At 39.1% G+C, this 15,221-nt stretch overlaps 1 protein-coding gene across 3 annotated transcripts in view; it reads right to left on the reverse strand.

The window, feature by feature from the left end:
* Positions 1 to 15,221, reverse strand: part of NOL4 (nucleolar protein 4) — a 124,501-nt gene continuing 109,280 nt past the window's right edge. For all 3 annotated transcript variants that reach the window (XM_033155128.1, XM_033155127.1, XM_033155129.1), the window contains 3 exons: positions 12,172 to 12,285; positions 6,097 to 6,277; positions 1 to 1,885 (listed from right to left, as the gene is read on the reverse strand). In XM_033155128.1, the coding sequence (XP_033011019.1) occupies positions 1,692 to 1,885; positions 6,097 to 6,277; positions 12,172 to 12,285 (489 nt within the window). In that variant the 3' untranslated portion in view covers positions 1 to 1,691. The remainder of the gene's footprint in view (positions 1,886 to 6,096; positions 6,278 to 12,171; positions 12,286 to 15,221) is intronic.

The following is a 15,221-nucleotide window of genomic DNA, read 5'->3' on the forward strand; positions in this document are numbered from 1 at the left end:
AAAAAAATTCATTTAAATTTGTGAACTCAAAGTCCACAACTTAAAAGAAAGATTTGTGTGTTTAGATATCTCCAAAACACTCATTTCCATAGGCTTTTTCACATTGATATTCACCAACAGTATCACAAAAGTTTTTTTTTTTAAAACATAACTGTAAGCAACAGTAATTCTAGAAACACTAAAGGGAAAAAAGCATAGCAATGTCCACAGTTACAAGAAAAAGTGCACATTACTTTGTCACAATCACAGTCATTACTTGAAAAACTATATGTAACAAGTAGATAGAAAATATCACTGATGCCTTAAACTCATTGTCAAAAACCAAATTACATAAAAAATTGTACACAAAATAAGGCAAATTCAGGAATGCACAAGAAACTTGTTATTTAACAAAAGCTAAACATCAGAACAGATATTACAATAAGCAAGAACTGAAATACTTTTCTCTAAATACATAAAAATAAGCTTTCCTTAGCTCACAACAAAAACACAATTGATGTGTATTTGACATCATAAAATAAGAAATTAGGGGTTGGGGGAAATCAGGAGAAGGGGACTTTGCTTAAGTGGCAGCTGCATCCTTTACAATTTTTGTACAGTTTTTAGTTCAGTGTTAACATTATAAAATCACATCAGAAGTGTCAATGGCCCTTTTCAGTTATGTATTCATTTAAAAAGAAATAAAGAAATAAATACACACAAGAGTGCAAATTTTCCGATTGTCACTTGCAACCTCTTCACATTCAATCATCCACATCCACTCACTACTAGAAGGACTTGTACAAGACAGCAGCAGCAGCAATCCTGGAGTTAAGTGAGCTAGCTTGTAGGAAACCACTTTTAAAAAAAGAAATTTTTAAAAATGATATGTCTTTTTTTAAAAACAACCCTCACATCTTTATTAATTGCTAATAAAGCTGCAACTCATTATGAAATGGAGGCAAAAATGGTTTAAGTTCAGGAACTGTCTACTTCCTTGGGAAGTCATTCCAGAGATATTTATATTGGGATCCACCAGGGAATGGGCTGCCCAGCACGAAAAGGTACTTGCTGTAGAACAGATGTGGATTGGAGAGGGGGACAGAGATTTCAGAGAAGAGGACTTAACAATAACTCCTCAAAACATTATTTGAAAAATCAGTGAAAAATTTACCAAAGTAAAAATGATCAATTTAGAATGAGAAGCAACATTTTTGTCTTGTTTTTTTTCCTATAAAAATTACATTTTCTTTAAAATACAAGATCCTTTTCATTGCAATTGCATCCTGTTAACAACAGGGCATTTGGCAACATTTTGCCATATAATGCAGCTTTGAGTCCACTGAGTCAATAGCACATTCCACTAATATTGCACTTGGATTTTGGACCAATTTTGGACCCCCAGCTTCTTCTACTTCCATCCGTGTTGGAACGAGTTTAGCATTTTAGCCACTTTTTGCTGTTGATGCTGATACACAAAAACAAACAAACATAAAGCAATAGGCTGGATATATTAAAAATACCTCAGAGATATCAGAGGTCCAAGTTCACTTGAAGAACCCCAACACACCAAGAACACCAAGAACAATGTGGCATTATGGTAATCAACTCGTCAACAAGACTGTGCAGTAATTGAAAGATCTGCTCTGGGAGATCAAAATGTCATTAGTGGAAATTCTGTGATAAAACTAGGTCAGCAGGATGCTGATGTCTCAGTTCTGCTGCAAAATAAGGTTTTCCAGTTCATCTGCAGAACGCAATAAAAATGCAGCTGATTCTCGGTATCCCGCAACCAGTTGCCGTACTGCATTGATTTCAGTTGGACTCAGCTGAGGTCTGGAACTGCTACTGCTGGAAGATCCAGAAGTGGTTGCTAACTGTCTTTTCATACTGAGATCAGTTGGACCTGCAATTGACAAATGGAAGCTGGTGAAACATCAGGCGATCCTAATCATGACTTGCTACTTGCCAGACACATCTCAATAAGAGACCAAATGTACAAGCAAAAAAGAGACAAATGGTGCAGTTGTGTACATGCGTACTAAGAGACAATTTGACAAAGGACTGAAGGTTAAAATTAGTGACTGCTTGATTGGCACATTTATTATGCTAACTTATTTCATAATAAATTTGTTACAGTGGTACCTCTGGTTACGAACTTAATTCGTTCTATAGGTCTGTTCTTAACCTGAAACTGTCCTTAACCTGAGGTACCACTTTAGCTAATGGGGCCTCCTGCTGCCGCTGCGCCACCAGCGCATGATTTCTGTTCTCATCCTGAGGTAAAGTTCTTAACCTGAGGTACGACTTCCGGGTTAGCGGAGTCTGTAACCCGAAGTGTTTGTAACCTGAGGTGTTTGTAACCCAAGGTACACTGTAGTCTTAAAGGTGCATCAAGAATTTGCTCATTTTGCCGCAGTGGACTAGCATGGCTACTCCTCTGTAAATGGCAATTGGTGACTTGTTTCATTAGTTCATATATTACTTTATTTAGCGTTTACATGAATACCCAACCTTACCGTTACAATTCTGTTTTCAAAGTGATGGTGCTAATGTGGTTGTGTACAAAATGGTTTTCTAGTTCCAGAAGTCTCAATGTTTAAACCATAAATAGATGGCAATAAATCAAACATGCATGTGTGTGTGGGGGGGGGAGGTTCTTGTCTGGAGGGGGTATTGTCATACCCAAGAACAAACTTAAGTAATGCACTCTACATCATTGCCACTGCTCTGTTTACATAGCACCAAAGTAAATGGCAGTGTATAGACAGACATTTGCTCCCCTTCACCCTTAGCCCACACTCACCCACTGTATTCTGAGCCAGAGGGCGTATGATGCCACATTTATAAAGGCAATGGGGTCTCAGCCTGACCAGTGTGCCTATATAGAAGAATGCCTGGAAACCCTATGTAAACTATTTAGAGCTTTCCATAGGCACAGTGGGATATGATGTGCACCATCATAATAACAAAGGCAATGTTAAATAGATAGCATCCAGAGGATTGATACAGGGTCCCCAGTTTCATCAAGCAATAAATTTCTGGGCCACCTCAGGGAATGCACAGTTTCCTGGAGTCTTACAAAGTAGCCCCACGTGGCTTCTAGTATAGCTGCCTGTGATTTGTGTTTTGAGAATGTAAAGCAGTTTTTATTTTTGCATGGTTTGCATTTATTGTTTTTTATTTAAAAAATATTCCCCTCTCAAATGTGAGTTTTGACACAATAGTAGAAATATGGGGCACCTGCAAAATCTGTTCTAGGGAGTCTTCCTACCCTTCAGTGCAAATTTTGAGGGTGCACGCACAGACAGCATTGGATACAACTCATAGTAATTTGTCTCTGCCTTACCTTCTTGGTGTGTGTGTGTGTGGTCGCTGGTCTGGAGATTGTTTAAGTCAATAATGACACTTGCATGGCTCTCAGTGGCACTTGAATTTATTTTCCCTTGCTATTTGGTAAATGTGTATGGGTGTGCAGACAGAGAACTTTGTTGTAGCTGGCAGCATGGGGTAAAAAATCTGTAGCTCTATCAGCTCCAAAAGTCACCAGCTGCCAGTGTTTGTTGCACATTTTTTGTGAGTCAGCACTGCTTGCTCTCTCATGTGTACAGAAGTACAGTTTCTTCTAGAGCAGCAAATTAAACCTGATGTTAAAAAATCTTCCCTGTCACATCATTTCCAATGCTCACTGGATATCATTTCTCTAGCCATCAGTGAGGTGACTCAGACAGTCATTTATTTTGTAACTTGTAACTGACTATGGTTTATGGATTCATTTAAGTTGCATAGACATCACATATTTTTGGAAGCTAAGTAGTTCTTGTTTTAACTAAATCATTCAAAATGCTACAAGCACTGCGAATCTCCTCCAAGAGCTAGACGTTCATTTATCATATTAGCTGCTGAGTAAATCTGACATTAAATACACTGCTGGACAAATGACTTGCAAGATTTAACATGAGGTAGTTATTGCCTCATAAATTACTCATTGGCAGCATCAATTACTTAGAATTCTAAAATGCAGGTCAGATATATGATACGGCAGCTTATTTCACTGATCAAAGCACTGATGGCTTATGAGTAGCAAAGCCATATGTGAATTATTTCTGCAATAACCCACCTCAGCTCCTAGAATGGGACACCCAGTTTGATACTTAATAGTCTGTTGGAGACAATAGGCCCTGGTAAATCCAACCATTACCTTTAAGTTGATCATTAATATTATAGACAATAATTTATAACAGCAATAGATAATTCTAAAAAGTGCAAGGATGTCTAGACACTGTGATAAGATGTGAAATAACTTTTTGGTTCTGGGAATTAACTGTGGCCAGGATCCAAAGAACCATGAAAATGGATTCATAAACTAGGGTCCATTTACACCTTTCTTTAAAACAAGGGGGGGAAGCAGACCCCTATTTGTTGCACGGAATATTGTTTCTGAAATGGAGAAGTCTTTCCGAAACAGTCTGTGAGCAGGGACTCGGCTTGGAAAGGGAAGAATATTAAAAGGTTTTGCATCTGGAAGCCCCTTGCAGAAGCCTAAGTAGATACTTGTTTTGTTTGTTTTTTAAATGGCTGTGATACAGTTTGGGAGATGAAGGCGCCTCCTTGTTATTGAAAAAGATGCATGTTACTTATGTGTTCTACTTTCAGCTGAAAATGTTAGACAAGCAGGTGTTTGGGTTCACCTCCTGTCAGATGCTTTCAGGATGCTTTGGGAATCACAACCACCACCTTTCACTGTGTCTATGGAGAATAATACTGGAAGATTCCACTCACTGCATTGCTGTCAATATCTTTGCAGGACTGGCCAGGCTAGGAAGAACCATAATAAAAACTGGCACGTTTCTTCCTCTTCTCAGCAGGGGTTGGGTTAAGCAGTTCCTACCACGCCTCCACTTAAAAACCACAGTGTCCTGAGCTGCTTTTCATTAAAATTTGCATAGTATGTATACTTTGTGTTTTCTTTTGAATCAGTTTCTCAATTAATGGAAATAAGAATATCTATTATAGTCAGTAAAGCTGCAAAAATGATTTTTAAACTGAGCTTTTATTTTATTTTGAAATCAGCGTAATTACCTATAGTTTAAAAATACTAACAGTTACAGTATCCATATCAAATTACACTGCCACTCATTTGTAATCCTTAGAGATGAAATTTTATTAATAAGTGTTGCCTTAGTGTTATAGTTGTTTTTACCAGTTGAAACAATGGTCTAATACATTTGTCTTTCTCCATTAGGACTGCAGTGCTAAGCATAATTGATGGGAAGGAAGTTCCAATAAACTAACTGCTCACTTCTGAATAAACATGTACGAGAATCAGGATGAAATGCAGCAGTCATTCTAATACGTTGCTGCTTCAACTATCAGACTAGCGCCTGGGAGACCAGGGTTCAAATCCCCATTCAGCTATGAAGCTCACTGGCTGACCTCAGGCAAGTAACTCTCAGCCTAACCTATTTCATAGGGTTGTTGTGGGGACTGAATGAGGAGAAGAAGAACCATGTATGTTACACTGAGCTCCTTGGAGAAAAAGGTGGGCTATAATGCAAGTAGCCACCACCACCACTTATAATCACTTATATTTGATCCTGTGCCAATCAGGCCTATGTCTTCATGATGCTCTCTGTGTGTGAAGCATTAATGAAAGCATACAAACAAGGCCTTTAAGGTGGTTGTTCCCCGTAAGTGGAACTCCCTGCTCCATGAGTTCCAAAAGAATCAAAACATCTTTTGGGAGCAATGCTTATTCCTTTTCAATTCGATGTGTGCATTCTTTTATGTGCATGCTTACTCTAAATATATCCAATATCTTTAAGCTAGTACTTTCCATCCTGTATTATATAGAGATAGGGTTTTTTTTTCTCTCAGAGAAGGAATGGCTGGTTAAAATCACCTGAAGTAATTAGGGGCCCATTAAGACTGTATTAGCACAGGAGTACTTAAGTCCACAGATATGGAATATATTGGATAATTGATAGTCTGTAACAAAAACATGCAATTTTTTCATCTTAAACGCTGCCAGGATTTTTTTTTTTGGGGGGGGGGAGCAAGATTCATGCATGCAAATATAAATGCAGAAATCTGGTAAAAAATAATAATAAAACTCACCGCTGGTAGAAGCATCGCTGAGATTTAGCAAACCTCCTCCTAACCCTCTGTAACTATGGTAACTGTAGGTCCCATTTCCATTTATGTACAACACCTCCTGTGTGCTGGAAACAGCTGAGGTTGAGTAAGTGACCTGGGTTGGTTCCTGTTTATATGGTTTGTCAGCTGGAGTAGTCTCATCCTGCAAGAACAATGGTTCAGTGGACAGTGTCAAATCAGTGCTGCATTTTTCTCCTTGAATGAAGAAGACATTATATTGTTATTCAATAGACTTTCCTTGCACTACTTTGAAAACAGGTTAAAGAAAATGTGAAACAAGTACATACAAGTTTTTTAATTGACACTTTTATCTGTCGGAAAGAAAACATGAGAACTCTGGCAGGTTATACATGTCTTGTAGCAGAAATTGTCATTTACAGGTGTAGCTAACAGTATAGTCAGCTCTATTCAGCCTGTCAATACCCACAATCTTTGCTCTAAAAAGCAACAGTGGAGAATCTCTGGCTTGTGGGCCTGATTGAACCCAGCAGGATTCCTAATTTGGCCTGCAAGGCTGTTTTCCATAAGCCCCACCTGCCTGCCCTGTACCTGATGAGTCATATGATATGGCTCTATGTTGAAAGTGGGCTTTGCAGACATTGACCAGTGACACTTGCAAAGTCCTGTACCTTTGCCCATGTGGTTTGATTTCGAACTGAACGGGCAAAGGAAGGTTTGCAGGCATCACCAATCAGCTGATTATTGGTGCCTGCAAAGCACTGTGCATTTGTCCGTGCAAACTGATTTCAAAACCACATAGGCAAAGGGAAATGCTTCACCTGGTGATGTCAGGTGGCTGACATGGGGTAGATTCAACACACACACACACCATCAAATTGCCCTGTAGGAACAATTCTGGGGAGGTCAGAATTCAGCCCACCAATCCAGTTCCCCACTTCTGCTCTATGTTTTGTGTCATCGGAAAAAAGGTAATGGGTAAAGGGACCCCTGACTGTTAGGTCCAGTTGCGGACAACTCTGGGGTTGTGGCGCTCATCTCGCTTTACTGGCTGAGGGAGCTGGCGTACAGCTTCTGGGTTATGTGGCCAGCATGACTAAGCTGCTTCTGGTAAACCAGAGCAGCGCACGCCGTTTACCTTCCCGCTGGAGTGGTACCTATTTATTTACTTGCACTCTGAGGTGCTTTCGAACTGCTAGGTGGGCAGGAGCAGGGACCGAGCAATGGGAGCTCACCCCGTCGCGGGGACTCAAACCACCGACCTTCTGATCGGCAAACCCTAGGCTCAGTGGTTTAGACCACAGCACCACCCACGTCCTGTATCATGGGAAACTGAGTTGTAAATGCAGATATAAGTGGGAGGCAAAGAAAATATATATATTATCTTATTTTTTGTAGGAAGAATCAATTGAGATTCTTTGGATAAGCAAAAATTGCTTTGGCAGCTAGAGAGTTCATCCCCATGGGTGCTAAGAAGTGGTAGAAAATAACGGTAGGAAAGTCATCATAGAATCATGGGTTTGTAAGGAACTTGAAATGATCTGGCTCTCATGCCCTGTGACACACCAACCTGCTATGAGGGTTCAGTGAATTTGTGAAGGGACTATGTGGGCTGGATCACACCTCCTTGCCCCCCACATTCAGCTATATGTTTTCTGTGCCTGACAAAGGGCAAGAGTTCCCATCTCACTAAGGGCAATTCTCTACATTCTCCTGCTCCCTCTCCCACATGTTCATTGAATGTGGAAAGGCTCTTTCTAATGCCCATAGAGATGGACCTCATGGTTCCATATGTCATAAACATAAAGCTGGAGTGAATATAATCCACCATGTCTTGAAAGCTTTGCACTTTAAGACTTCTTAAGGAGTGTATCTTCCTGTATAAACCCACTCACCAGTTGGACTTGTTAGCAGGCCATACTGTCTGTGACATGTCTGAGACAGTTTTGGATGTTACATGGAAAAAATACGAGGGAGACATTGCACTACCTTTGTAAATCAAGAAAATCTTTAACAAAAAATACTTTAAAAAAGGGCTCTTTCAGCAACCACCCTATATTTTCTCTTCCCTAAGGAGGTAAGTAACCAACCTCTGATGGTTTTTTGAAGGTGGTGTAAAGGCTTCTGACAAGCTTTTGGTAAACAATAATGCCATCGGTATTGTTTTCTATGGTGGGTTATAGTCTGATATTGTTGCATTACAGTTGCATTCCATTGGCAGGTAACCTTGTTGGTGGTGCTACTAACTGGGGGGCTGCCTGGTTGGCACTGACCTGTGACAGGGCCTTCTCGGTGGTGTCTCCCTAGTTGTAGAATGCCCTCCCTAGTGAGGTGCACCTGTCTCTATCATTATTAGCTTTCAGGAGGATTTAGAAAGCATTCCTGTTTACCTAGATATTTGGTTGCTGAAGTATTGTTTTTGGCAACTCTGAGATCACTGCATGTGCTAAATTATATAGTAGTAATACAGTGGTACCTCAGGTTACATTCGCTTCAGGTTACATACTCCGCTAACCCAGAAATAACGCTTCAGGTTAAGAACTTTGCTTCAGGATAAGAACAGAAATTGTGCTCTGGCGGCGGAGCAGCAGCAAGAGGCCCCATTAGCTAAAGTGGTGCTTCACATTAAGAACAGTTTCAGGTTAAGAACAGACCTCCAGAACGAATTAAGTTCTCAACCCGAGGTACCACTGTAATATGCTCCCTTTTTCATATTTTATAGTAACCTGCAAACAATGCAACTTACATAAGCATTCTTTTTTATTGAGATTTGGGTTACCTGTAAGGGGAAGGCTGATGCCATCTGTTTCTGCTTCCTGAACTAAGACTATGCAGGCAACACATATCAACTATCATTGCCACCATTCAAATTTCTCTTCATATATATACTGTATGCATATTTTTTACTTTGTTAAAAGGAACTATTTCCTCATGAAAACAGCATAACACCACACAAGAGAACAGCTCCTAATGGCATAACAGCTACACTGATTTTCAGGTGTGACCTGCGGCTTTTTTTGAATTTACAGTTTGATATTTTTAATACACAGGGATGCGAATCTATATCTCCATAGCAAAATTCCAATATGCTTACAACTATACCATCCTTTGTAGGTTCGCCATTCTGACTGTCAGCTGATCATAATAAATTATGCACTTGCATGTGTTTGTGTTTGTGTGCATGTGCATGTGTGGATCAACACACCTGCATGTATTTCTGGACTTCCATTGGGAGCATGGCTATGAACTTTCCTTGCACATATGGCTATGGGGCTGTCATTATGATCTCCTGCACTTAAGAAACCACCACTAAACCACAGGGAGTCATAGAAACGTGGAATAGACAAAATGCACCATCAAGTCCAACTTCCTGCCTAAACCTAACCTTATCAAAGATCACTCACCCTAATTTTTGATACCCTTGAATATGTGGCAGGAAGGATATGTGGTAACATTTAAGAGGTCTTCCATCAATTCTCTGGCCACAGTGAGTGCATACACCATCCTAAGCTAATTGCATCAGTAACAGTATAACCTGCTCTAAAAGATCTAAAGTGATTTATTACATAGTTTAATTTTGAATCTGTTCTATTAACAGCTGAATGAAATCTTTTAGATTCTATTTTAGATTCCAGAATAGACTCCCCACTCAGTATCATTAGAGGAAGTGTGGTGTATTGTTTTCGAAAGTCAAAAAAGAGACACTGTATTTAGGAATTCTAAAGAAAGAACATCTGGTGCAAGAATTGAACTGGAAGGATGCATTTTTCATGTAGGTGGGAATGCATATCCTCTTACAGTTCAATCAATTATTGCATGTTACTAGCTGTGTATGACTGGGACAGGATTGGGTGTATTCTGTTTAGTGTTCCCAGTCTCATTGGACGGGGTCATTTTTTGCACATAAACTAGTAAAAATATCTTGAGATAATCTTGTGTTTTTCATTAGTTTTAATTCTTCTGGGCTTGACCTAGTTTAAATTTTATGAGCAATAAACTTGAAAGCTCAAATTACGGAATAGTGTTTTGGCATATCATAGTGCCCAAGAATTCCTTTCAATTTCAATAAGGTTATAGAGTTGATGTGATCAGTAGTGATGGAAATTTTTATTTCTAAACAGGGACTAGATGCTGTTTGGCTCTTGTTTTGGTTCATTAAACCCCATTAACACTAAGTGTTCTGAGATCATTATCTGCTCCCAGAATAAAAATGCATTAACCCCACAGTATCATGAGGCAGTTAAACTGAATAACTCAGTATATTTTGACCCATGTAAAATCTGCCCCATCCCTCCCCTCTTTTTTTTTTTTTTTTGAGGAGCCAACATAAATTGAGTTTGCTACATACCCTAAGTGAATAGATGGAATAGTTTTCCAAGCAAAATCACACTTGTTCTGGTTGCAGTGCAAACTTTATATCATGCAATTAGCCCACTTGTACTCATAGGTTTGGAGGTCTAGTGCAGGGGTAGACAACCCAAGGCCCGTGGGCTGGATGTGGCCCAATCGCCTTCTCAATCTGGCCCGCAGATGGTCTGGGAGTCAGCATGGTTTTTACATGTGTAGAATGTGTCCTTTTATTTAAAATGCATCTCGCATGGGTTATTTGTGGGGCATAGGAATTCGTTCACCCCCCCCCCAAAATATAGTCCAGACCATGGCTGAAAAAGGTTGCTGACCCCTGCAGTGGTTTTGTCTTCTCATTTTCTATCAAGCTAGAAGTAGTTACAGGTGGGTAGCCGTGTTGGTCTGCCATAGTCAAAACAAAATAAAAAACTGCTCTGGGATTTGTTGGAGTGAAAGACATTTTAGAAGTGCAACAAATGATTAAACAATTAATGCATAATAAAAGAGCAGAACATCACACTCTAAAATATTTTGATAGCATTGCAGGTACATTTATTGGCCTTATATTATGAATTTGCAATTGGTTTATGTCTGGGATGCTGAAGTGTTTAATAGCACAATCCTATGCATGTCTACCTGGAAGTAAGTCCCACTGCTTTAAATGGCATTTATTTGCAGGAAAGTGTTATAAATGTGTTAAATCCGCTCCACTTACCTGTGTGGAGGAGTTGCGGTGGACCACGTGGCCACTCACTCACTCCCTTCCGGGGGCGGGGACATTGTCCCCGTTGCCCGGGGGATCCTGGCCACGTCATCGGTCAGCCAGCCAATCAGCGGGCTGGGGGCATGGTCAGGATCCTTTTAAACAGGGGCGCGGGCCAGGAGGCTTTCTCTCGGCTCGCATCTTCGATCTTCTTATGTTACTCAAGAAGGCCATATTCCTCCAGAACAGAGGGAACTGGAAAAAAATAGTCCCCCATGCTTTTGGACATGAACAGAACTCCATCAATCACAAGACTGGATTCAACTCATTATGAATTATGTAATTTTGAGGGGAAAGGGGTTTAAGATATAGCTGAAAATATCCTGGAACTGTTCTCTTCAGAATTATTGGATTGCTACAATTGCAAAAATACAAATGCATATTTGAGAGTTTTATTCTTAATAATGCTGTACATTATTATTGCTATATTATAGTTGTCCACTATGTAAGTTTATGATTATTTTATATAATTAACAGAAATTATATACCTGTTTGTAAGAAAACCTCTAAGAGGATTACAAAAATATAAAACAAAACATTAAAATTATTGATGAAAACAGTTAAAAACTGGTATTTATAAACATCAAAAGATGAACATTATAAAATGAACACAAATTTATCTTCATTAACAGTTCATATAATATTTTTATTTATTTATTCTACCTTTTTATATAAACTACGATCAGTGTGAAGGCTGGAGGCAGATCTGATATAAAGAAGAGCTCACAGCATGTTCTTCAGCCATGCTATACGTTGGCATTCACAATTAAACTGACAGCTGTGCATGCCAGAAAACAAACATTTTGAAGCCCATCTGCCTTGCTACCACTTCCTGCTCTCTCTGCAGCCGCTATGGAGAACCTCTTATCTCTCCACACAACACATTTTACAAAGTCTGTGATTATTGCTTGCTCAGTCCACTGAGTCCTGGCTATGGATCATGAGTCTTTCACTCCCCACGCCCATACCTGCTGTCGATCCAAGCGCATTCTTTTCGCAGCATTTCTGCTTTCGCTTTCACAGGCTGAAGCCAGGATACTCTCTGCTACTGCTGAAGTAAGGTGTGAGGGAATAGGCCGTGACTATGAAGGAGAGAGAGAGAGAGAGAAAGAGAAAGGGAGAAAGAGAAAGAGAATAATAAGGATTACTAGGATCATCGCCAGGTCAACAACAGTGCTTACAAGCAGCACATAGACTGGAGAGTTGGTTCATTGAAATGTATTTTGTTTCAACAGAAAGTGGAAATGGAGGTTATCAAGATGAAAAATGAAAACTAGTTAGAGACTAAAGCCGCAGTTCAGCCACTGATCCTCAACTACATCCTTCCACCAATATTTTACGTGGGTATTCTTAAGCCGGGGTGGTTAACCCTGTTTGGGCGGCCTTCCAGCCCTACTCAACAAAGTTTCCTATTTTCCCACCACCTCACTGATTTTGGCAGCTGCCGGGAAAGCATGGAATTCAAGTAGACACAGTGCTGAGGTAGCTGCATATGGCCTTGGGGCCAAAAGAGGTTTAGCCATCCTTACTCTGAAGGATGCATTTTGAAGAAACACCAGTATATTCCCAAGACAGACAAGATCTGGTGTAATATAGTGGATATGAGACTGAGCTACGAATTTAGGAGCCCCTGGTTAAAATTTCACCTCTGCCATGAACTCACCAGGTGGCCTTTGGTAAGCTATTCTCTCTTAGCCGCAGCCAGCCACCTTATGAATTATGGGTGGCACAACTACTGACTTACCTTTCAGCTTTGTTGTAAGCATTACAACTAGATAATGAATGTGAAGTGAACACTCGTAAGTGATATAGAAGCATTGGGCAGGATTCACCTAACCAGCGGCAGAAGCCCTATGCCAGGACTTCCAGTTGTGAAATACTGTAGGGCTTTCTTTCCCCCTTCTTCTTCCCACATATGTCCCCTAAAATTGCCTTGGGATGTCTGTGTGTCATGAGAACTCCCAGAGTGGTGTGCCAGGGAAGGAGAGGTGGCATGTTTTCATCTGGCAAGCTGGAATGTTTGCAACAGACGAATGACTGGAAGAGCACAATGCTGAATTTGGCCCATTATAGGAACATGCCTGATTTGAGTCTTATTTCACAATCATATTGGCATTGAAAAGCATGCTATCCTTTTTACTTGAATGGATATCAAAGCATTCTCATGTATTCTTTGTTTGTATTTTACCTGGTCGGTTGCAATGATGAGAGCCTTATTTTTTAAGCAGTATGTAATGTTTATTCACCCACTTGGCTGTGAATTTCCCCATCTTCAGAAGAATTAACACCCCCCCCCAAAAAAAAAATTTAAGTGTGTGCATTAGTACTAGTCATCTTTATTATCATTCCACTATTGACTTGACTGATATACTTGACTGATAATCTACCTAGCCTGCTTTTACTTCTAAAAATGATCTATACAATCTACACATTCTCCATTGTTTTATTTATTTATTTATTTATTTATTTATTTAAAGTGTACTTTTTGATTTTTGCTCAGTTAGTGAGCCTGCAAACATAAATCTATGTTGAACATACAGGATATAAATTAAGTAAAGAAATACAAAATCAGAATAAATATTCTTTTTTTGTTGTTTATTCGTCCAATTACAGTAGGCCTATACCAGTATTTGATTTGACAATACTTATATTTTGCACAGTTGATCTTCAGTCACCCCTAAGCCACCCAGTGAAATATTCAATGTAGACCCATTGCCTCACAAATGACACTGTCTTGTATCTGCTACTTGCGCTTCAAGAAAGAGTCAGTTTTCACATTAAAATGTAAATTAACTGATCCAAAGGGCACTGAAATGTGTGTGAACTTAAGTAGTGTTTAAAATAATTGGTTGGACATAAATGATGGTAAATCAATAATCAAAATTACACTTAACTATTGAAACATGATGTAGAAATAATATCTTTTTTTTAAATAGTAATTATAGAAAACCCAATTTGTAACAAGCTGGAGCTGTTGGAAGGGTACAATCACCACTGCTTATCAAAGTTTGGGACAGTTTATACTGTAAATAGAGGAAATTGGTTTCATAAATACCATATGTGGGATAAGAACCAGTCCAAATTAAATACTCTTAAGGCCCTTTGAGGTAAGCATGTAGTTAACATACTCATTTAAACTGAAGCTTAATCCACCTTGGGCTGGATTGTGTGCAAAATAATTCTATATTTTAAATACAAATATTGCACTATATTGCAATATGGTGAGGACTCATGGTGAAGGGCAGGTAAGAAATCTGATGCAGTAGTAGTATTAGTAGCTACCCTTTTATTTCTGCTTTAAATTTAAACAGGACATATGAGTTTTTTTGTATTTCAATTTTATTCTATAACTTTGAAATATTTTTGTGGTTTTTTTTAAATTGGAGCAGATGTTTCAGAGAGTGAAAGTCCATGTATTCCCCCATAAAAAAATCTATCAATTTTACAGCATCTGTTGAAATGTTGTGCATATAGGGAAACAAACAGTTGTATTCTCTACTTTTTGTTCATTACTTTCATTTAAAATGAAGATAGCCAATAAGATTTCAGTCTTATATCTTCGATGTGCTCCCAGGTTTGTATGTACTATAGTAGATTTGAGCATCTTCATGGCACCCTCCAGCTTCTTACTGTCAATGCCCATCACAAATATCAGCCTTGAGCATTGTAGACTGACACTGGAATCCAGTCTCAAAGAACATATGACTCTGGTGGCTGATCACGATTTTACAGCGTTTTATTTTCTGGTATTACATTATAGTGGCCGCACAGTAAATGATGTGTTGCATCCTTCAAATGATATCGTTTCATGCTGAGTCCACTAAACAGTATTTTTAATTATTATTATTTTTAAAAAAACCCAAATAATACTATAAAAAGCTGGTACTTTGATTCATCCAAAGACATCTATTTGCATCACAGGATCATTAAATAATATGCCAAAAGTAACACAGATGAAACAAACAGTTATAGCCAATTTGACAAAAGGTCTCTCAATCTAAATAGAATGGCACACATA

This window comes from Lacerta agilis, chromosome 7, assembly GCF_009819535.1.
Source record: "Lacerta agilis isolate rLacAgi1 chromosome 7, rLacAgi1.pri, whole genome shotgun sequence".
NCBI classification, from domain to species: Eukaryota; Metazoa; Chordata; class Lepidosauria; order Squamata; family Lacertidae; genus Lacerta; species Lacerta agilis.